At 39.9% G+C, this 22,435-nt stretch overlaps 1 protein-coding gene, 1 long non-coding RNA gene and 1 pseudogene across 19 annotated transcripts; 1 reads left to right on the top strand and 2 right to left on the bottom strand.

Moving 5' to 3' along the window:
• Positions 1–649: 649 nt before the first annotated feature.
• LOC104605391 (uncharacterized) lies at positions 650–18,182 on the bottom strand. Of its 17 annotated transcripts, none has more exons than XM_088893493.1 (9): positions 16,937–17,894; positions 16,722–16,818; positions 16,397–16,483; positions 16,091–16,291; positions 15,897–15,969; positions 15,414–15,508; positions 7,588–7,717; positions 2,826–2,963; positions 650–835 (listed from the first exon to the last, which is right to left on the bottom strand). In XM_088893493.1, the coding sequence occupies exons 4-7, from the start codon at positions 16,172–16,174 to the stop codon at positions 7,682–7,684; spliced, it is 288 nt and encodes a 95-aa protein (XP_088749619.1). In that variant the 5' UTR covers positions 16,175–16,291; positions 16,397–16,483; positions 16,722–16,818; positions 16,937–17,894; the 3' UTR covers positions 650–835; positions 2,826–2,963; positions 7,588–7,681. The 17 variants fall into 17 exon arrangements, 12 of the variants coding, with proteins under 12 accessions (XP_088749619.1, XP_088749617.1, XP_088749609.1 ...); XM_088893491.1 differs by lacking the exon at positions 7,588–7,717 and adding an exon at positions 7,537–7,587 and having other exon boundaries at positions 16,937–17,878; XM_088893483.1 differs by lacking the exon at positions 7,588–7,717 and adding an exon at positions 2,212–2,323 and having other exon boundaries at positions 2,826–7,587; positions 16,937–17,379.
• Positions 7,724–15,407, bottom strand: LOC109115276 (cell division control protein 2 homolog pseudogene; annotated as a pseudogene). The gene has a single exon (XR_016079595.1). The product of XR_016079595.1 is annotated as a cell division control protein 2 homolog pseudogene (transcript).
• On the top strand, positions 17,880–21,648 carry LOC148789787 (uncharacterized). Its single transcript, XR_016079601.1, has 3 exons — positions 17,880–18,020; positions 18,319–18,356; positions 18,463–21,648. It is a non-coding gene; the product is annotated as an uncharacterized LOC148789787 (long non-coding RNA).
• The last annotated feature ends 787 nt before the right edge of the window (positions 21,649–22,435 follow it).

Raw genomic sequence — 22,435 nt, 5'->3', positions numbered from 1 at the left:
AAGAGTCATGACATCACCATACTATTTTCTTGCTTTCACTTGTCATATTTAACACTTCCGGTCTTTGGTTCCTTCACTTTACCATTAATATACCCTATTTGCCCCCTAGCAGTAATGTAATGTTTAATTCCCACTACAACAAAATCGGTCTATAGCGACAGACGAATCTGCCACTATACATTAAAAAAACTACCACTATAGGTATTTAGCGGCGGAAAGCACCGTCGCTATAAGTTCTAGCGGTGCTTATAACAACTGCCGCTATAAGTCATCAATAGCGGCAGAAAATTTGCTATTGCAACATATATATCTGCTGCTAAAAGAGTATTTAAGTGTCATCAATTCATATATCCGCCGCTGTAAATGCATATTTTTTGTCATATAGTGGCGGATATATCCGCCGCTAAAAACAAACATTTTAGCAGCAGATACATGTGCCGCTGAATGCATAACTAGTGGCGGATATATGCATCAAAGAATGATATCCGCCACTAAAAGCACCTGTTAGAAAAAACAAACATTTTAGCGGCGGATATTTGTGCCGCTAAAAAAAATGATATCCGCCGCTAAAAGTTCCCGTTCAGTTTTACCCAACCTGATTAATCAAGATACATTTACAATTTATCCAACCTGATTAACACCTATAACGTCAAACCAAAATTTCAAATAAAATTTTATAAAACTAAACTATTAATTAAAAACAAATGTATATCTTAATTAATGTGAGTTCCATACGATAATGATGTGGAAAATGTACAAAATTCTTGTTACATATAATAATAAATAAAAAAAAAAATGTATACAAAGCCTTCTATCATTCTTGTATTGGTTCCACCTGAAAAACAAGGAAAACAAATATAAAAATTAGAGTGTTAACGAGGTAAAAATTGGGGAGAGTAAGGTACATAGGAAATGAATTGATTCAATCCCAACTTGATATGAGGAAGAGAATTAAGGTAGGAGAAAGTGATGCAAATTTTGCATCAGGTAAAAAATGCAAATCAAAGCCACAAAACAAAGGGATGCAAAGTTGAAACAGGGTGCATATACATTGTGCAATTGTACAGCCAATGTATATGCAATTGTGGTCTGATCATGATTCTGGGGATGAAGAATCTGAGACTGCTTGGTATTTGTTCCAATTTGGATATCTTGGGCTGTCTTTAGTTGTTATGATGTTTGGTGTTTCTATTGAAGAAGTGGGTTGTATGTTCTGTACTTTCATTTCTGCTTTTGTTTGTACATATTTGATGTATTTTCATTCGTTTGATTTTGAAGGAGTTGGGATTAAAGATTGGTGTGGAGCGGGTTGTTTGGATTATGTAATTTGGCTGTGATTGAGTAGTATTTGAATTTTTTAGGTTGTTTTGGGTTGGCTGTTGGTGCTGGGGCATAAAGCTTGTATACCTTTTTTTTTCTTTATATATTTTTATTTTTTCTATAAGAATGGTCCTTGATACCTATATTTACACTGAGCATACTGTTTGTTTAGCCAGACACTGTAGTAACTGTCTCATTTACATTTAATCAATACATACTATAATTTGTTGGTTCCCTAAGGTAGGTGCTTTTTACTAGGATGCAGTTCATTGGGAAATTATTATTTTTGAGATGCTTCATAGGAAAAATGATTCATCTCTCTCTCTCTCTCTCTCCATGGCTATTTGATTCCTCAGGAAAAGTAACATTGGTGTTGTCTCTGCCTCATCTATCCACTTTTATTTACACAGTTTTGTATCTCAGGTTTGGAAATTATTTCTCCAGTATTTTCCAATATCCAGTTTTATGTTTCATCAGCATGAGCATGACTTCCTAAAGGGATGACATGCTAGTTGTGAATTCTCTGAACCTAGGAGAAGGCTTTTCGGAGATACATATCTCATGCATTTTGTAGGTATTCCATGGAAAGGAATGTAATAAAAAAGAGTATCAGGTAGTGGCTGAACTGATGGCCATGAGTTATCCATTAGGTGCAAGCAAGCACTAGCAAGAAAGCAATACTTGGAAAGCTATTAAGGCAATCTTCACTGGATTCCATTAATTTGTTAGATTTGATCCTGTAGTTATAGAGTGAGATTTTGGGAAGATATCTGGTAGGTGCGATAGATCAATCTGCCAACAGTTTCCTAGACTTTAGTCATCTTTAGTCAATATTACCATAGCACATATATTCAAATGGTGTCTTTAGGCATCCAAAAGTGGTATGTAAACCTGGGTGAACATTCAGATTCTTTGATCAGAGGCAGATTCTTCAGTGGAAAACAGTGGTGCACATGGATCCATTAACCATTAGGAAATGTGGCATGAGGTGATACCCTAGAGCCTGAAACAAGTCAAATGGGAGACAACATTTTTGAGAAAGCATGTTCATAATAAGACATGTATCATAATTGTTCCATTGATTGGGGAGATGTCAAAAAATAAATAATAATAATAATAATAATAATAATAATAATAATAATAATAATAATAATAAATGGAGGGATGATTGAATGGACATTTCAGTTTGAAATTTGAGGTTTGAATGGACCTACAACCCAACTTGATCCGACTGTAAAGAACTAATTTGACTTATCTCCTTTCATTTCCAAGTGTTTCTTTAGGCGATTGTTTGGCCATATGGAGCTTAACATGGAAGATCCAGGCAAAATAAGTTCCTGTCAATAATCATGTGCTAAAACTACTCATGGCTCATTTTTGCTTCTTTCTCTATTTCACATGTTGCAGTTTTTGAATATTAGGAACCCTAACAAACATAGTAGAAGATTTATTCACAAGAAAATAATAGTTATGCAAAGAAAATTTTAATGCTTGGCTTTGCTTACCCTGTTCAGATGATGAAACCTAGATTCCCTGCTCAAACTGTGATGACAACCCCTGTTCGAACTGTGATGCCCTGTTGGCTCATTGGTTGAATGTCAAAAACTTGGATTTCTTATTCAAACTATGAAAACCTAGATGCCCTGTTCGAACAATAAAGAGAAGTTAGTATAGAAGAAAACATGCTCAAATCTGAAATCTGTCAAACCATTTGAGCATACTACAAAACATGCTCAAATCTGAAATCTGAAATCTGAGCATCCACATGGCAGCAATGTTTCCAAACAAAAAAAAAAAGATACCATTTTCTCAGAAAACGATGCTTCCAACCCAAAGATCAGCAGCACCATTTTCTAAGAAAATGGTGTTGTATTGGCAGCATCAATGCCAAACATATACATAACCTATCTCCATCATCAATGGTCTATGTTGGCCCAATGACAATTCACCAGTACACAAAACACATTAGGGGTCAACATTTAGATTAGAAGGAAGGGTATCTACTTTAAGACTGGGTTGGACTCATGATGAAGGGTCCTGGACCAGACCTAGCTACTTTGTTCCCAACTGGGCTCATACACATCCAGTAATCTAGACATCCTATTATCATTAGATATGGTTTATCAGTTAGTTCAACCTAGGTTGTTCCCTAGGAGGACCACCTCATTAGTCTTCCCTTGAGAAAATTTGAGACTTTGTGTCTGCTCATTGATCAAAAGGTTTCAAACTTGAAAGTTATGTACTCTAGGGATGTCACTATCAATAGGTCAGGTTAAACGGTAATCTAACCTATCAGATTAGGATTCGAGCAGCCTTATCCAGGTGTAGGGATGGGTTTAGACTGCATTGTATTTGAACTGGGACTAGGTTTTTCTTGTCCAAACCTGTCAGATTGTTGTGTCCCTACACATAGGGGTCATGTAGCTGGTTATGCCATTGACCCTTTATTTTATGTAGCTAGTTATCTCTTGATGGTTTTTACAAGGACAGTGTTTGACATAGTAACATTGAAGAATCTGCAAATATAGCCTTTACTAAGAGAAGGTGTTTTGTTTATGGGGTGTAGAGGAGGTAGTATAAGTTGGTACCCTATGGTTTACAGCACATTCAGTAATTATATTTCATTAAGTTGGGTCATGAGATTGGTAGTGGGTGCCTTAGGATTGGGAATAAGATAAGGTGAGAATGTATTGAATCTGTCCCATTGAAATCATGCTTTCAACATCATCACCAATCAGCAACATTGATGTGATAATGTTCTGGAATTTATATCTACTCAAATCAATCGTGATTGAACCAAGAACAACTCAAAAGGGATGATAAAGATAGGAAGCAAAACAGAGGGGAGTAAAAGTTTCCAAATTTTCAAATATGACAAAAAAAATATAGCAACACTTCAATAGTGTTTAGAAACATGTTACAGATCAAACGATGCTTACAAACCATAATTCAAGAAATATAGGAACACTTCCATAGTCTAGAATGATGCTTACAAACCATAATTCAAGAAATATAGGAACACTTCCATAGTCTATAATGATGCTTACAAACCATAACTCATTAAAAATAAATGTCTGTTTCATTTGAGATAAAAAGATGGATTCAAGAATTGAGGGTTCCCTTTACTCTATTATGAAACTTATTTGGCACCACTCATGTTCAAATAATTCAAGTCCATGTTTAAAAAGGGCATCAAGAGTATCATGGAAATTAAAGATTCTCCTAATTTGCTTAAAAGATCAGTCCAGCAATAATTTAGACACAACAACACAAGGAACATCTTATGAATTAAATTCCTCAAACCCACTTAGAAACCACTAATGCAAACCATAAAAAATCGATTCCCATAAATGGTTTCTAAAAAATAGGACATCACTCTAAGACACCCATTAAAAAAATGCCAAGAAACTGATTATCAAGTAAACCTAAAAGAATTGAAAAAAAAATCTTAAGATATTTTAGGTCTTGGCAAAACATCAGAATGACACTCCGCTATATATTTTTTCTCATTATTTTAAGAGATGCTGGAAGGTTAGATTCAGCAGTGAAGCCTATTTTGAGTCTCCATCTTCTAGCCCTATTTGTTATTCTAATGGGAGTTCAGGGCCACATTAGTAAGAGAGAGAGAGAGAGAGAGAGAGAGAGAGGGAGAGAGAGACTTGAGTTTACTGAAATTGGTGACATTGTGCATTCACGTTACTGAAAATTTGGCATTAAAAATAAGGAAAACAATCTGCTAAAAAGTACTGAAGTTAAAAATAACTTTTATAAACCAAAATAGAGAAGGGTTAGGTTTTATCCATTGGAGTTCGTCTCCAACAGGTTCTTCAAATCGGAACCCAATGGGCCGGTGTTACTCCATTTTCACGCCACCAATAGGAACAAACAAAAAAAATACAGATGTATAAAAACTTACCTCGCCGGAGATGAGTTCAGTTCGGTTCCCAGTTGCCAAAGGAGTGACAAGAGATAAGGGAGAGATGGTTGGAAACCCAGAATCGGCAAAGAGAAGGTTTGATGGTCTGTTGTAGAAAAATGGATGAATGAAAGAAAAAAGTGAGAGAGAGAGAAAGAGAGAGAGAGGTAATGAGAGGAAGAAGATGAAAGGGGGTAAAAGAAATCGTGACTTAGCTCTTAATTCGTTTGATGCTTCTCAGCTTCCGAAGAAAATAGAGAAATGCAAATATTATGCTCAGAGAAGTGAAAGGGTTTTTTGAAGTTATGGGATTCATTCGCACGGGAGAGAAGATTCAGCGGACCGGACTAGCTCTTTTTTATTTTTCGGTGTATATCTGGCGGCAAATATGCATCCGCCACTATAAGTTATAGTATCTATAGCAGCGGCTTTCTCTATTCGCTGCTAAAAGATGAATACATAGTGGCGTTTTTCTTAGTGCCGCTAAGAATTCCGCCGCTATATACGGATTTTGTTGTTGTGTCCCCTAGATCATTCAAGGTAGTTTAGTCCATCAAAGAGAATTACAATCATGGGAAAACTCATATCTATCCCCCCACTCATTCCATTTTGATCTCCCGAAATCTCAGAAGTTGCAGAATTCTCAGAGGACATGATTCAAACACTTTTCAGTTTCAACACACACATTAAGATCTCTCCCAACACCCAAAAAAGTCCTAAAAACACACTAGAGATGCAGTCCACATGCACACACTCCAGTTTGGGCACAATCTGAACACAGACCAGCTCCAATTCTCTAAAAAAATAATTTTTTAGGTTGATTTCAGCACTGCACCGGTTTAACAGTCACAAGTATCCTATTCTCAGGTACATGATCACACGATCCACAGAAAAGAGGCTTGAACCTCACAATTCCTCTGACATCATTTAATAGTTTTGTTTCATAGGGTTTTTCTTGGTACATGACCAAGAGAAAAAGAAAAAAAAAGGTAAAACAAACTTGTACCAATTGTAGGTCAACTTCTCTGATCTCAGTTGAAGAAGACAGCAAGATGATAAAGAAAGAACTTGTTCAATCTGCTCTCAAACCCAGTAGAACCGCTCTGATACCATATTAGCAGAAGAAAAGAGGAGAAATAAGGAGAAGAGAAGAGAGAGAGAGAGAGAGAGAGAAGAGAAAGGTTTGGAGAGTTCAAATCTGTCTGGCGGTGCCAGCTTATATTATTATATATAGGGTGACCATAATTAATAGGGAAAAGACCCTTATGCCCCTACTGTAGTCAAAGTACATAAATAATGATAAAAAAAGCTATTTTAACCAGAACAAACAGACCTAACTAAGTAGAATAAAAACATAAAAAGTAGGTAAACATTCCAACATCATGTATGTCATCTAGCAAAGGAAACAAAATACTAGTTTATACACTCCACTCCCTGTTCCACATTCTTCTCCTTGGCATGGAGTTTGTGCTAGGCCTCCTTAAGACTCTACAGGGGCATGGTTCCATCTATGTTGTGGTTGATCACTTCTAGAAAATGGTTCATTTCATTCCTTGTAGCAAGACATCTAATTTTGTATGCATAACTATTCTTCAAATTGTGTGCTTGCATGGCCTACCTAATACTAACGTTTCAGAAAGAGATGTCAAATTTATGAGTTACTTTTGAAGAACTTTTTGGCGTATGTTGAATAGTAAGTTGAATTTCTCTTCAACTTTTTATCCTCAAACTCAAACAAAAGGGAAAACTAAAGTTGTGAATAGAATCTTGGGAAATTTACTACATTGTTTGGTGAGTGATATAGAAGTATAGGTCGCAACCCCTTTGAAATAGTGATGGGAATTCAGCCTAAGAAGCTTATAGACCTAGTTCCTTTACCATCATAGGCAACACCATGTGCTGATGCAGAAAGTTTTGCTAACCACGTCAAGGAGATCTGCTATGAGGTTAGGAGGAAGATTGCAAGTAGCAATGAAACCTCTAAGTCCCATGTTGACCTATGATACAGGTTTATTTATTTATCTATTTTTGGAAGATAAACAGAAAATATGTTAAGCTAAAGAGATATTTACAAACTGCTCCACTTTTGGGATCCCTTCAGGATAGGCATTATATTCAAAGTAAGACAGAGGATGGTTTTTTGCCTGTTGGGATACCTTGCGAGCAGGGATATTAAAAGTACAGTTTATATGTTTAAACATAACATTAAAGTGAAGACTGGAAATTAAAATTTTGGTTCTTTGCAAAAGCCATCGGCAAAACCAAGGTAACAGGGAGTCCTTCTGAAGAGCCTGGATTACTAGAAGATTGTTCGAGCAAATACAGATGTTCCTTTGAAGTTCCAAAAAAACCTGCAACACCGCAAAGAGTTCAGAATGATCAATGCAGTAGGTTGATATGTTCTTCCTCCAATAATTTTTAAGCACTGCAGATTTGTGTCCAAGATCACAATTCCAAATGTGAAAGAGTTAGAAATTTTACCTACATCAGTGAAAATGATTAGATCAGTAGTATAATTGAGAGAAAGATTTAAAACATTATTATGCAAGATTAAGGACAAAGAATTCTTGCAGTCCAGATATAATAACAGGCAATTGCAAACCAATTTAAAATGTGGAGGAAAAGTTGATTATCTTGAATTTGGCTACAGAGATGAGTAAAATAAGTTGCCCAAGAATTATGAGGAATGAAGCTTAGATCAATATTCCAAGGATTACCCAAGAAGATAGCACGAGCAAAGGAACAATGAATAAAGAGATGAACTGTGGTCTCTTCAAACTGGTTGCAAAGTATACAAACTTTATCAGCAGGATCAGAGAAAAGAACACTTCAGACTGGGATAAAGTTGTTAAAAAGTCTCCACAAGAAAAGTTGATATCTTGGAGGAACCAAAAGCTTCCAGATTTTGGAAAGACAGGATTTAACATCATCTGGGAGTGTAGGAATAGAGAGTGTCTGTTTAGATTTATACTCCTCTTTAACAGTAAAGACCCCAGACTTATGCTGTAACCAAATCCATTGAATATCATTAGATGAGGGGAAGATGGGAGTTTGACAAATTTTTATAGCTTCTTCCCTGTCAAAATACTGCTGAACTGTGAGATGATTCCAATGACCTTCTAAAAGAAGGGCAGAAATATGAAGATTCCTCACCTGAGGAGAGATGGGAATGGGAATTCCACTGGATTCTTATGAAGGGGGCATGGTAATGGTATGAATCTGGACTGCACATTTTCCTAAAAGTGTTGTAGAGAGAATGGGCCGAATGGCCCATAGGATGTTTTTATTTGTTTATGTTCCGGTTTCTTTTGTTAATGGGCCTTTTAACTAATGGACCTTTTATGTTTCTTTATGTTATGCTTAATTGAGTTAATCGCCCAATTAAGGGTCTCCTTGTAAATACCAAAACTTTGCAAATTATATTTAATGAAAAGAATTAAGGAAGGGAGTAATATTCGATTGACTATTCTCCCAAAACCTTATTCCTCTCAACTAATTTCCTGTATGTTTCAGCATCATTAGTGCTTTCCCAGACAAGTTTCCATTAGGACTATCTCTTGCCACAGGGATTTCAGCATTGAGAAGTAAACGGCTAAAGGTCTCTCCCCCTGCCTTAAATTATTCACATCACTCCTTAACTTACATGCCCTGGCAACGTTCATTTTTTGTGAGTAAGTTTCAGCCACATAATCCCATATTTCCTTGGCTAAATTCATCCATAAATAATGTTGACTGATTTGTGGTTGCATTGAGTTCACTAACCATCCAATGGCAATATAATTCCATATTTCTTTGGCTAAATTCATCCATAAATAATGTTGACTGATTTGTGGTTGCATTGAGTTCACTAACCATCCAATGGCAATATAATTCTCTTGCATCCATTTTTCATAAGACGGGTCATCTTCCGGAGGTGCTTTCTTGCTCCCGGAGATATACCCCCACTTGCTTCTACTACAAACATGAATTTGTACTGATTGTGACCATGCTAGATAGTTGGTTCCATCGAGCTTGACTATGGTCACAACCAACAATGAGTCCACGGGTGCTCCCGGAACCTATCTAGATTCTGCCCCACACTTATTTTCAACTCCCAAGATATCCATCTTCCTCAAACAACTCCAAAAGAACTTCAAACAGCTTCAAATGATAAGCAAGGAAAATAGAAAAAATCAAACACCAAGTACCAACCTTTATGAAGTCGTATCTGCCAGCCGTGTCTCACCCGGAACCCAGGAGAAATCAGAAAATAGCAACCACTCCCTATAGGCTTCACAGAACACCACAACACTTGGTTCAATCTTCAAGATAAGAGAAAGAATCCCTCAGTCACTGAGCGCCAAGGTGAAGCTCCCTATGGGGCCCGCGATCAAAATTCTCTAGTTGATTAGGATTTGGGGAAAAAAACTCCAAGGACTGTCAGAATGGTGACCAAGACAGCATCCTTTTCTCCAAAAATCCACTAACAACTAGGCTGAAAAGTTTCTTCAATCACTCGTTCGATTCAGCTCTCCATACACACTAATGAACGAGGTATTCCAGCCCCATTTGCACAAATTTGTTTTAGTTTTCTTTGATGATATCCTCGTTTACAGCAAATCATGGGTAGAGCATGTCCACCATCTGAGGACTGTTTTCGTACTCCTACGCCAACACAACTTATTCCTGAAACGGTCCAAGTGCTCCTTCGGGGAATGACAGGTTCTTTACCTCGGCCACATCATCCATGGGCAGGGTGTAACAGTTGATAGTTCCAAGATTCAGGCTATAACAGAATGGCCCAAACCTCAATCCGCCAAGGCCTTACGCGGGTTCCTCAGTTTAACGGGTTACTACCGCAAATTTGTACAGAACTATGAAGTGTTGGCAACCCCGTTAACCAACCTGTTGAAGAGAAACTCCTTCCGGTGGGACGACGCAGCTGATGAAGCTTTTCTGTCACTACGAAATGCACTGTCTTCAACCCCTGTACTGCAATTACCTAATTTCGCCCTCGAATTTACAGTCGAGTGCGATGCTTCCGGAGTAGGTATCGGGGCCGTACTACAGCAGCAAGGGCACCCGATCGCTTTCTTCAGCCGCAGATTGGCCGACCGGCATCTGAAGCTTCCAGCCTATGAGCGCGAACTAATCGGCCTTGCCCGAGCCATCCAGCACTGGAGGCCGTATTTGTGGGGGCGGTCGTTCATCGTCAAAACTGATCATTACAGCCTCAAATACCTGTTAGAGCAGCGTCTCACCACTTCCCCTCAGCAGCATTGGGTTAGCAAACTGCTCGGGTTTGACTTCCGGGTGGAATATAAGGCGGGATCGTCTAATCGCATAGCTGATGCCTTGTCTAGGCGAGAAGAAGACGTGATGGTTCTATGTAGCATTTCCCAACCTCGGATCTCTCTGTTTGACGACATTAAGAAGGCAGCACCACAGTCCCCGGAATGGTCGCTCTTACTGCAGAAGATCCAGGCCGGCACGGCCGACCCCGATTGGTCACTTCACGATGGGTTGGTACTGTATAAGGGACGAGTCCATCTTCCAACAGACTGCCCGTTGATTCCCACCATCATCACCAGCATCCATAACTCCACCCATGAGGGCATTCAAAAAACACTACACCGCGTCCGGACTGATTTCCATTGGCGAGGTATGAAGACTTCTATTCGAGATTTTGTCCAGAGTTGCTCCACATGCCAACAGCACAAATGGGAAAACCTACACCCGGCAGGCCTCCTTCAGCCCCTTTCCATCCCATCGCAGATCTGGGCCGACATCTCCATGGACTTCATTGAGGGACTTCCCAAGGTAGGGGGCAAATCAGTTCTCTTTGTGGTAGTCGACCGCTTCTCTAAATATGCGCACTTCATTCCTCTATCACACCCGTACAGTGCCACTTTGGTTGCCCTCGCCTTCTTTACACATATCTTTCGCTTACATGGGTTGTCGGAATCCATCGTCAACGATAGAGACCCGGTCTTCACTAGTGCCTTCTGGAAAGAGTTATTTCGACTACACGGCACCACCCTGGCCTACTCATCAGCTTACCGGTGACAAACCGACGGTCAGACGGAAGTGGTTAACCGCACTATCGAGATGTATCTCCGCTGTTTCGTAGGCGATCAACCTCGACGGTGGTTGGAATGGCTTCCTTGGGCCGAGTACTACTACAACATAGCCTACCATTCCTCCCTCGGCATGACTCCCTTTCGCGTCGTTTACGGCAGAGATCCACCCCGCTTGCTGTCCTACGAGCCCGGATCTACTCGCTTGGACGCAATCGATCACTCCTTACAGGACCGCGACGCCCTCCTCGCCGACGTCCGCATTCGCTTACAGCAGGCACAGCTCCGCATGAAGCTCCACTATGATAAGCACCACCGGGAACTGTCGTTCAATCCAGGACAATTTGTTTGGTTGAAGCTCCAGCCCTACCGGCAGCACTCCTTGCGCCACAAGGCTGCCCCGAAGTTGGCCCCTAAGTTCTATGGGCCCTACAAGGTTCTGCGGCGGATTGGCAGTGTGGCCTACCAGCTGGAATTGCCAGAGACTAGCCGAATTCATGATGTCTTCCACATCTCCTTGTTGAAACCATTTACGGGTGTTCCCCCGGACCAAGTTCCCTCCCTGCCACCCTTGAAAGATGGCAAACTGGTCCCCCAGCCTAAAACTGTCACCCGCTCTCGTTTCAATCGTGGAATCCTTGAAGTCTTGGTGGAATGGTGTGATCTACCACCAACAGAAGCCACATGGATCCCACTGGCAGAGTTCCAAGCCACATATCCAGCTTTCGAGCTTGAGGACAAGCTCGTAGTCCAGGAGGGGAGTAATGTTATGGACGCCTTCCTCGGGAAGACGTACCATCGCCTCCGGCAACAACAGGCCCCGGGCCCACCGCCAGCAGCAGCAGGTATTCAGTGATGCTCATCCTACCCAGTTCGGCAACAGCAGCCTTATCTAGATTAGATTAGCTCATTTTGCTTGTTCTTATCTCTTATCTTATCTTGTTAATAGCTTATCAGATTAGGATTAGCTTAGCTTATCTTATCTTGTTAGTAGCTTATCAGATTAGGATTAGCTTATCTTATCCTTAGCAAGATAGAACTGGAAGTCTCCCTATTTAGCAAGGAGACTCCCTTTGATTAGGACTCTTGTAATCTCCTATTTAAGGAGACCCCATTATTAAATGAGATATCAAATTATTCAGTCAAGAGTGAGTTAGGAGAGTTGGTGATCTCTTGGACAAATCACCGAAGGCGCCAAGATAGGTTCATCACGAGCAGGAAGGAACAAGGGAAAATAGGAGGTTTTCCCCGTGGACCGACCCGTGACGAGATCCTATTCCCGGGCCCTCAACATCCTGCACCAAGATGCTTTTAGGCTGCAATTGGCATACACTTTTGCAGTCCAACAAGTCCCACCCACGATCCACTAGGAGCAAATAAGAGGGCTTACAACCCCTTATACCTCCAGTCCAATCAGCCAGCTACCAAAGAATAGATGTCACTTAGTTTTACAACCAAGGAAGAAAGAAAAATGAGGAGAAAAATAGCTTCAGGTCAGCTTGAGGGCACTTCTTGAAACCACCAACCAAAACAGGAAAGACTGGGTCCATGAGACGTGAAGGAACAAATAAGAGGTTTGATCAGATACTGTCCCCACTCTGATACCATCTAAACCTGCATAGGATTTGAAGAGAAAAAAGTGAGGAGGGAAGAGAGAAGAGAAGTTGGGAGTCAAAAAATCTATGGCTGGAGTCAAAAAATCTAAGCCCTCCCCTATCAAATGCTTTAACCATTACGTCTATGGAGTAAAATGACAAATATACCCGGGAAAAAAAGTGAACACAGTGTAAACACAACATAACCTGGTTTGAGTTTTGTAGACTCTTGTCTTTTTTTTTTTAAGCATGAAAATCCACTTGTAAACATATCATAAGTGAAATACCATTTACACAGTATTTCTTTGAGAAATGAAATTCCCAACAGAGACCATAACTCCATGATTGCAGACTCGAGCTATGATTCAATGTGTCTTGAATCAAAATAAAGAAAAGAAAAGAAAAGAAAAGAATACATTGAAAGAAAGCACTAATTTTCACACAATCAAACCCCATGAATCGCTACTTATGTCAACATACCCAATAAGATCCTTAAATTATTCATGCTCAAGTGCATTCTGTGTAATAATTCTTCTGCTCAAATCCAGGCAGAGCATTTTAGAAGATCAACTCCATCTGGTTTGAGGTTTGAGACCACAGTTGCAAGATCTTTAGGAGGGCACTTGGGAATGTAAACTTGAAATAAGGTAATGAGGTCACTCCAGGCCATGTTTCTTCATTTGGAGCACTGAAATATTTAGAAATCTTGAATAATACATCAATCTCAGAGTACCCAGGGAATAAAGGTCTCTAGTTCATCATCTCAGCAAATATACAACCCACAAAACACCCATCATCAAGTGTAGATAAATGACAGGAACCAAGTGGGACCTTTGGTGCCCTATACCAGTGTTATAACCTCACAATTAAATGTCCTCATAGGAATACAAAATGCCCTGGATAATCCAAAGTCTACAAACTTCAAAGTAATGGTACAATGATCTATAAGCAAATTCTAAGGTTTCAAATGTCAGTGTAGAACTCTATGGGAATGGCAATACAAAATTCCACAGAATTTAATACAGAAACAGTTGAATTAAATGTGGATCATTTGCAAGCTCTGCACTAGAATCCATGTGTTTCTTTAAGTCTAGTTTCAGATATTCAAAAGCTAGATGGAACCGATTTTGACTGTGCATTACATCCTGCAACCTGACTATGTTTACTTGCTTCATTTCTTTCAGAAGGGATATTTCTCTTATTGCAGTGCTTGGAACTCCTTCCTGTTCCAGTTGGATTTTTTTTGAGGTATAGTTTCATTTGTCAAACAGTCATAAGCCTACCGTAGGTCCCCTCTCCAATATTCTCATCTTTCTCACACTCATCCATACTGATCCATGGACCTAGGATAAGAAATCCTCAGAGCAAAGAAGAATCTTAACTACATATGAAGCATCTAATGCCCCACATCAAAATGTTTCAGTTTTGAAGACACACACGAATGAACTTGCAGTAAATGGATGCGCATTAACCTTCCAAAGGTTGTTTCCTGAAACAGCTGGCTCTTCAAACTTACACTCTGGATTTAGAGCAGACATGCTCTAACCTTCCAAAGGCCAGTAAAAGGACTAAGCTCATGTTCAAAAGCATCATCTACATAGATTTCTTAGAGGTAGGAAGAATCTTTTGGTTTGACATGCATCTTGTTTCAACAAAAGTCTGAAATTAAGGGGTAGATTGACTTTTTTGGAAAAATTTCAACCATACATGATGTCACATTCCAACGGATCTTGATGGATTAACAGAGAGGAGGTCTTTGTGTCCTTTTTGAGAAGGGAGGGAAGGTTTTAGTATTTATGGGAAATGTCAAGAGAGGTCTAAGTTTTTTAGTAACCAATCAGTTCATAAAATGTAACAAATGGAAAAAATACCACTGTGGCTATAAGTACACATTACAACAAAGGAAAGTTATTAGCTTGAAGAGTAATCATTACTGAATTCATCTTTCTTATGTATATTGTCCATTTAAAATCACCATACCCTCGAGTACATCTTCAAGCATTGAAGTATTAATAATATTAATCAGAACCGTTACTGTTCTATAATTTAATACTGACATAAGCCACAATGGGGCATAAGAGGACAATGTATTGCCAGGATTTACTATAAGAAATAAAATACATTGCTTTCAGCTTCCGATGAACAAAAGTGATATGCTACAAGGCCAATCACTGCAAATATACATGACATTATTAAGATTCTTAACTTTCAAGCATTGCAGTTTTCTTTCGTTCTACATGGATAAAAGTTCAAAAGCATCTACACTGTCTTTCCATTTCAGATTGATACATAACTGAAGCAAAGCACATGGGGTGGCAGCAAAAGTACAGATTAGGAGTCTAGTCAACCAGAAAATATGACAACCTAATAACTCAAAATCCATTATGAGAATTTTAAGACATCAAAAACAGCACCGAAGGGCAAATAGTTTTGTCAAATGTCAATCATGTAGAAACCAATTGAGGATTTTATATTCTCTGAGCAAGGAAAAAGGAAAAGAAAGTGTAAAGCAACATGTTGTTATACCTGTTCATAACTACAAAAAAGCACAATTCCTCCAAGTTTGCTGATAATCCATCCAAGGTAGAAGGAAATGAATAGAAACCTGGGGTCTTTATTACCTAAATTATAAGCCTCATATTAATTATAACAACCCAATTAAGAATTAAGGACAAATAAGCAGAAACAAGCATCAACAATCTGAGGTGAGCTAAATTTCATTCTATCAAGGGCATATCCTCGGTTATACTGTGAATTCTCAGATGTTTTTTCAATAGCCAAATCCATGCAGGGATTTACTTTTCAGCCTTCCCTTGGGCTTTCTAGAACACTCAACTTGTATCAAATCATCCCTTGAATAGTGGGTCTACCATGCAGATTCCCTAACCTTCTTTGTTTATTTTCCCTCAAATTTTCATCTTTTGGATATACTGCTAAATTTTGAAACATGCACATGTTTCTAATTCTATCTTTTCTGGTCTTGTCATGCATCCATCTGAGCATGCTCACCTCTACTACGCTCTGGTCTCATGGACAGATACCTCTTTGATTGCCCAAGACTGCTGCAACAGAGTGTTTCTGTCTATACAGTCATCTTATACAAGTCAAAGAAAAGTAGAAATCACCAACAAAGTGCATCATATGTGTGTATGTGTGTGTGTGGAGGGAGGAATTAGAACCTTGGAGAATTACTCCAACCAAACCTGAAATATTAATGGCAACAAGATGCTCTGGTATGGTGAAGATTGAAAAGGAACAATCAGGGACATAATTATAATCGAGATCATCTTATCATCCAAACAGAGTTCAAATTCACAACAATATCTTTGTAACTAGGAAATTAAGGAACCCTTCTGTGATCTTCTGCATCTCTACTGAGGTTATACCGCAATTGAAGTTACTTACTGCAGCACATAAAACATTCATTAATATTGCAACAGTATATATCAAATATAAACCAATTTAAGAAAAAAAAAAGGGAAAAAAAACTTAATCAAGTTCATACCCACCGCTCTAAGTATCATGGAGGCTGGGTTAAGGCCTTCTGTAATCGTCCAAAACAAAGGAACCTAATGCATCCTTGTCAGATGCCTCAGCTGCGACAATTGAACAAGGACCATTCAATTTTGGTAAAACAGATTATCTTTAACTTGGATTGCCTTACGCAGTTAAACCATCATGGTCTTGCAAATATCCAAAGTGAGCAGAAGATTTGAAGAAAGAGGAAAACACCAAAGTTATTAAATTCATGTCCCATCCCTTCACCCTTTCAGGTAGAAGAAACATAACAAAAAAGACGGTAAATTCCAGAGAAGAAGGAGAAAATTGAATTACCTGATAGCATGATTTGGTGGCATATATGTCAATAATCTTACAGACGCATCGACAGTCTTACCAAGCCCAGAGAGCAGCCAACATCATAAACTACTTCCTGAGGAACCAAATCCATGAAACCATCATGATTCCTTTTCAAAATTAAGCAACCAAAACGAAAACAAACATGAGAGAGACACGATATTCTGGCAATAAAAGCAATTTGATGAACATACACAGAGTACAGATTAGAGAACATAAACATTACAAAGCCAAGTAAGATGATTCCCCTCCAAACTAACGGGGAAAACAATGCATCGGGCGACTGGGGAGCAGTTAAAACATAAAACCCAAAGATTTCACTAACTTGATTATACAAGAAAAAAAGGGAAAAGAAACGAAAAACTACGAGAGAGAGATTTATCTGATGGATATCGTATATTCCAGAGTGTTTTTACACGGGAAGATCATTTTCCTCTACTCTATAAATGCGCCCATATACGGTGGTGGTAAGTGCATGATTTGGTCCCATTCTGTGAATGCTCTCAAAAACGGTAATCACACGCCTTGGCCCCCATCCGCGTGTTTGATTTGTGCCCGTGACACGAGGAGATCCGGTTAAGGAGTTGGGCAGTAGTAGTAGGCCTAGACAGGAGAGGAAACAGAGAGCCGGAAGCCAAACAAGTCGTAACGGCAAAATGCAACCCAACAAAGTAAATACATCGGCCATGGTTAAGATGGCCCCCAGTTTCCCCACGGCATTGGCTAACAATAACTTGCCTTTGTCTAGTAGGAGAAGCCCGAGGATGTTACATGATAAGGCCAACGACAGAATGCAAATCATAAAAAAAATGAGCCGATTTAGGAATTCCAGGTGATACTGGAAATAGGAAATAGATGGCTCCAATCCCAAGTGCCAGGGCTACATTTGCTCCAAGCATTGTCTTCAGAACACTTGCCATTTGTACTTCTGTAGTTCTAGTCCGACTTCAACCTCAGATTCTAATCTAGCCCAAGCATTCGCCATTTATAGTAGTGCTATTACAGAACTACGGGATCTACGTTTCCGTTAGTGTTTTCTCGATTAGACTGGTGCCGTCGGTCGTGGGATTAGCTTCGTTGCATCTTCCTCGAAATTTACTTCATCCAGTTTATCATTATAAGAAAGCCCTCGTTACCAAAGAAAATAACAGTTATATGTCCGTGAGATATGAAATGAAGAACAGAAAAGCCTCGTTTGTAATCGGTTGCTGGCGACCTTTGGTAATCGGTCGGTTGCTGGCGGGCGGCCCCCTAATGATTCAGATAATCGCCATTCAGGTAACCTCCTAATGATTCAGACAATCGCCATTCACCTAACCTCGTGTCACAATTGTTAGTAGAATAAAGAAGCTCGCATGCAACCCCGAAATGAAATCAAGTCCTTTGGCCCATGTTCCCTTGCTTGCTGTTTCTGCCACTATCCCAAATATTGAAGACCTTGTTAAATTTTTATATTTGGTAATATTTAAGTGTTTGTAACAAAAATAGCATGAGGTGTATATTGTATTACTTCATCTGAAATGATCACAACTTGATAAATTTTTAAGTGTTTCTTGCCCCATATTGATCACTGCAGCTGAATGGCTTATGGTTCCAGACTTATGGGATCAAAAGGTACTCTTTGATCTTGATGTTGTCATTGCTGACTAATCACAATTCTTGGTTCTTCACTTTAGAATCCATTTAATTTTTATTTTATCCTTGTAACACCTCTTTGCAGATTTGGAGAAGAAATGAGGCCTGTTAAATTGACTACCAAAGTATTTGGTATGCATAATGAACCTTTACTTTTCCTTCCTAAAGAATTTGCTTCTGCTTAGTGGTGTTACTCCATTATACTAATAATTTGCATCAAGCTACGATGACAAGAAAAGATTACAGTTAGTTCTCGGATCAAGGAAAAGGACTCCAGTTGCAGCCTCATCTGAAATCCCTCGTGTTAACTCCTCAAGGCCTGGAATGTATTTGACGAGCAGGCATGATGAACTATTGAACTATTACTCATCTTATATCCAGGTTATGTACTTTATAGATTAACTGGACAAAATGATTTTTGTCTCATGGCTGAAGCTGAAAAAATAAAACCACTACTCATTTGTATTAATTTGTTCATTTGTTATTTTCAACACAACTAGGGCTAAGTAGACTCCGTACTCCATAGTGTCACAAGTGCCCCTTTTGCCGCGCCATCAAGTGCCTTCCTTGCACCCATGTCTTGACAGTGTTATCTAGTGTGCCTTGGGTGGGGCATCATATGTATTTTGTATGGGGGGATTGCCGATGGCATTATTGTAATCAAGCAGTGTGATTTTTCAATATTCCTATATAATGTTTTGTCATAACACCAAAAGCTTAATCTACTCTTTGAAGTGAGGTAGGTAGTTGAGTGGTGCCAAGACCATGTAAAGGTTAGGCACGAGGTCCCCTCGACACATACTTGTGTGCTTGTGCTTGCCATCTATTACAATATAAAGTGCATTTTTACTAATTTGGTTGCCTTTTGTGTGTGATTGCTTGCTTTCTTAGGCTTACTCAACCCAAACGAGTGTCGCACAAGGCCTTGTCGACTAGCCCCGTGATAGTTGGTATCAAAGTAGGAGCTCATTCCTAACTATTTGACCCGCGACACAAGCCACACCATGAAGCATAATAGGGACATCATGGAGGAGATCGAGCATGGACTCTCCTCATCCCATGAGACTGACAACCCACCCGCTGATGACACAGTCAAGGACAAAGCACCGAAGACCTGCACATCAAAGGCAAGCAAGTGCGAGAAATCAACGGACAAGCATTCTGCCATCGACCTGTGAGTGCTATGCTGTGAAGCCACTGTGGGTGAAATGTGTACCGAGTAGACAAGCTCCACCAAAATGTTGAAGCCATCGAGAGTGCGATGGTAGAGGTGGAAGGCCGCATGAGTGGCATTGTTGATGAGGTCTGTGACATACTCAATGGAACCCTCAAGGAGATTTGCAGCACCGCGCGCCAACAAGAAGGAAGCTCATCCCACTCCAACATTCAAGACAAGTTGGACAATTTCCAAGCCCAACTCGATGAAACGAGAAATGAGTGGGCAACATGGAGAAGAGCCATATCCTCCCCAATGGTCGTTCAAGCCTAGTTGAATGAAATGAAAGTAGAGTGGGCAGCCATGAAAGCAGCCACTTGTTCCTCTAGCTCCCAAGCTCAATTAGACGAACTCAAGGCCGAGTGTGCAATCCTGAAGAGGGCCATTGCCAATCCAGCCAGTACCTCCTTTGTGCACTCTCCTTCCCACATAAAGATTAGGGAGCCAACTCCCTATTCAGATGCACACAATGCACGGGAGCTCGACAACTTCCTGTGGCAAATGAAGCAGTGTACCTTGCCACAGTCAATGTCACTGATGAACCAACATAGGTACATATTGCTACTATGTATTTGGTTGATGTCGCTATGTTGTGGTGGCGCAGAAGATGTGTTGACATAGAACGTGGTACGTGCACTATCCATACTCGGGCTGACTTCAAGCGGGAGTTGAAGAGGCAGTTCTATCCAAAGAACATGGAGTATCTTGCTCATCGCAAGATGAAGACACTCAAGCAGGGTGACTCGCTCCATGAATATGTCAAAAATTTTTCATCTCTCACCTTGGAGGTCACCGACATGTCGAACAAAGACTTATTGTTTAACTTCATGGATGGCCTAAAGCCTTAGGCTGAGCTCGAGCTCTAACAACGCGATGTTCAGGACTTTGCCTCTGCCATGGCCGTGGCCGAAAAACTTAGTGAACTTAGACTATCGGATGATGAGGGAAGCAAGCCATCTAGCCCATGTGCCACCAACTTGAGTAGGGGAGATAGACAGCCAAGTACCCTGAAGGAGAAGCCACCATTCCACCACAAGCCAATCGAGTACCACAAAGGGAAGCAGTCACAAGGAAGCCAAAACTCCTATAACAGCAGATATCAAGGGAAACCAGCACATCCTCCCACTTGCTACATTTATGGGGAGGAACACTTGACCAAGTATTGCCCAAAACGGGAGAAATTGAATGCCCTCATTGCCAAGTTGAGTGATGATGAACAGAGCAATGGGGAGCAGAGTACTCGGACGCCAAGAGTGGGCACCCTTCAACTTTTCAATGCCATGGTGAAAAAAGGGGCTACCTCCAAACGGCCTGCCTCAGTCAAGAGAAGACTGAGGTATGTGGACATATGCCTTGGTGGGAAGCCAACCTGGGCACTAGTTGACACAGGGGCCACTCATAATTTTATATCCATTGTAGAGGCCAAGAGACTTAATTTGGCCATTTCAAGGTGCGAAACCCAATGAAGGCATGGCTCATCGAGTAAGACTCCGAGTTGGCACCTAGAATCAGGAGATTGACCTCTCCGTAGCGCACATGGATGATTTCAACATCGTCCTTGGCATGGACTTCTTGACACAGGCGAACGCTACACCAGCACCTCACCTCGACACCTTGTTGATCATGGATGAACAATCACCTTGCATGGATGACATGATTACCTCAGCTGATTTGAAGAAGAAGCAAGTCTCGACCTTGCAACTCCAACTTCCAACACCACATCAAGGGACACCAAAGAGCTTGGCAGCAGCAACCACAATCACTACCACCGGAAGTGATTGTGACATCTCCAACAAGAAGATAGCACCTTTGCCGCCACCGCGTTAGTAAAAGCCTCACTCACGGCAGGAGACGCCATTGTCTTGTCATCAGAGTGTCATCTAGTGTGTCTTAGGAGGGGCATCATATGTAATTTGTATGGGGGGATTGCTGATGGCATTATTGTAATTAGGCAGTATGATTTTTCAATATTCCTATGTAATGTTTTGTCAGAGCACCAAAAGTTTAAGCTACTCTTTAAGGGGGAGGTAGATAGTTGAGTGGTGCCAAAATTGTGTAAAGGTTAAGCACGAGGTCCCCTCGACACATACTTGTGTGCTTGTGTTTGCCATTTATTGCAATATAAAGTGCCATTTTACTAATTCGTATGCCATCTTTATTGCCTTTTGTGTGTGATTGCTTACTTTCTTAGGCTTACTCGACCGAAATAAGTGCCACATGGGGCTTTGCTGACTAATCCCGTGACAATAGGGCAGTCTATCTCACGGGTTTTCTATTCTAGGCATTGAGAATTTCAAAACCATCAGGTTCTTACAGTTCTTTCCCCATGATTTCTTTGTGACAATTTGTTGAAACCCAAAGTGAATTTATTACAACATTATTTAATTTCAAAGTTTGATGCAACAAAAAAGCAAATTTTGTAGTTGCATTACTTTCTTCCTCCTAATTTAGTGGGCAGATTTTTTATGTGACATGACAACCAACTAAGTATGAGATCTTTTTTCCTTGTTTAAATGAATGATTGTCCTGAACGGCTGAACCTTGCTGCCTTTTGAAAACTATTTACCACTGCTCTAATTTAAATTTAAATTTAAATGAACAATCATGAGGATAAAATTAAAACGGAATTACCTTTTCTTTCTTTTTTTAATTTCTTCCCTCTTGAAATTCTTATTGACAGTACTATACAAATGGAATTACCTTTTCTCTTATATTATTTGATATTCCTATTTCATCAAGATCGTTGTCTTGCTGTCAAGAAAACCTTTGAATTATAGTAGGTAGGTTCTCATATGAAAGCAGAAAGAAGCAAATATTGGCTTTTAAATATAACCCAAGCATA

Source organism: Nelumbo nucifera, chromosome 8 (genome assembly GCF_055504915.1).
Source record: "Nelumbo nucifera cultivar China Antique chromosome 8, China Antique-T2T, whole genome shotgun sequence".
Taxonomy (NCBI): domain Eukaryota; kingdom Viridiplantae; phylum Streptophyta; class Magnoliopsida; order Proteales; family Nelumbonaceae; genus Nelumbo; species Nelumbo nucifera.
The sequence above is the reverse complement of the archived record's forward strand: the minus strand, read 5'-3'. Positions and strand labels throughout refer to the sequence as shown.

What these genes read in the sequence shown, in the direction of transcription:
- LOC104605391 (XM_088893487.1), bottom strand. Translation starts at nt 16,174, where the DNA reads ATGATCTCGATTATAATTATGTCCCTGATTGTTCCTTTTCAATCTTCA. An exon ending in TGTTGCCATTAATATTTCAG is followed by an intron (nt 15,970 to 16,090) that starts GTTTGGTTGGAG and finishes ATGACTGTATAG; the next exon opens with ACAGAAACACTCTGTTGCAG. An exon ending in TTTTTTGTAGTTATGAACAG is followed by an intron (nt 7,588 to 15,413) that starts GTATAACAACAT and finishes GCGGTGTTGCAG; the next exon opens with GTTTTTTTGGAACTTCAAAG.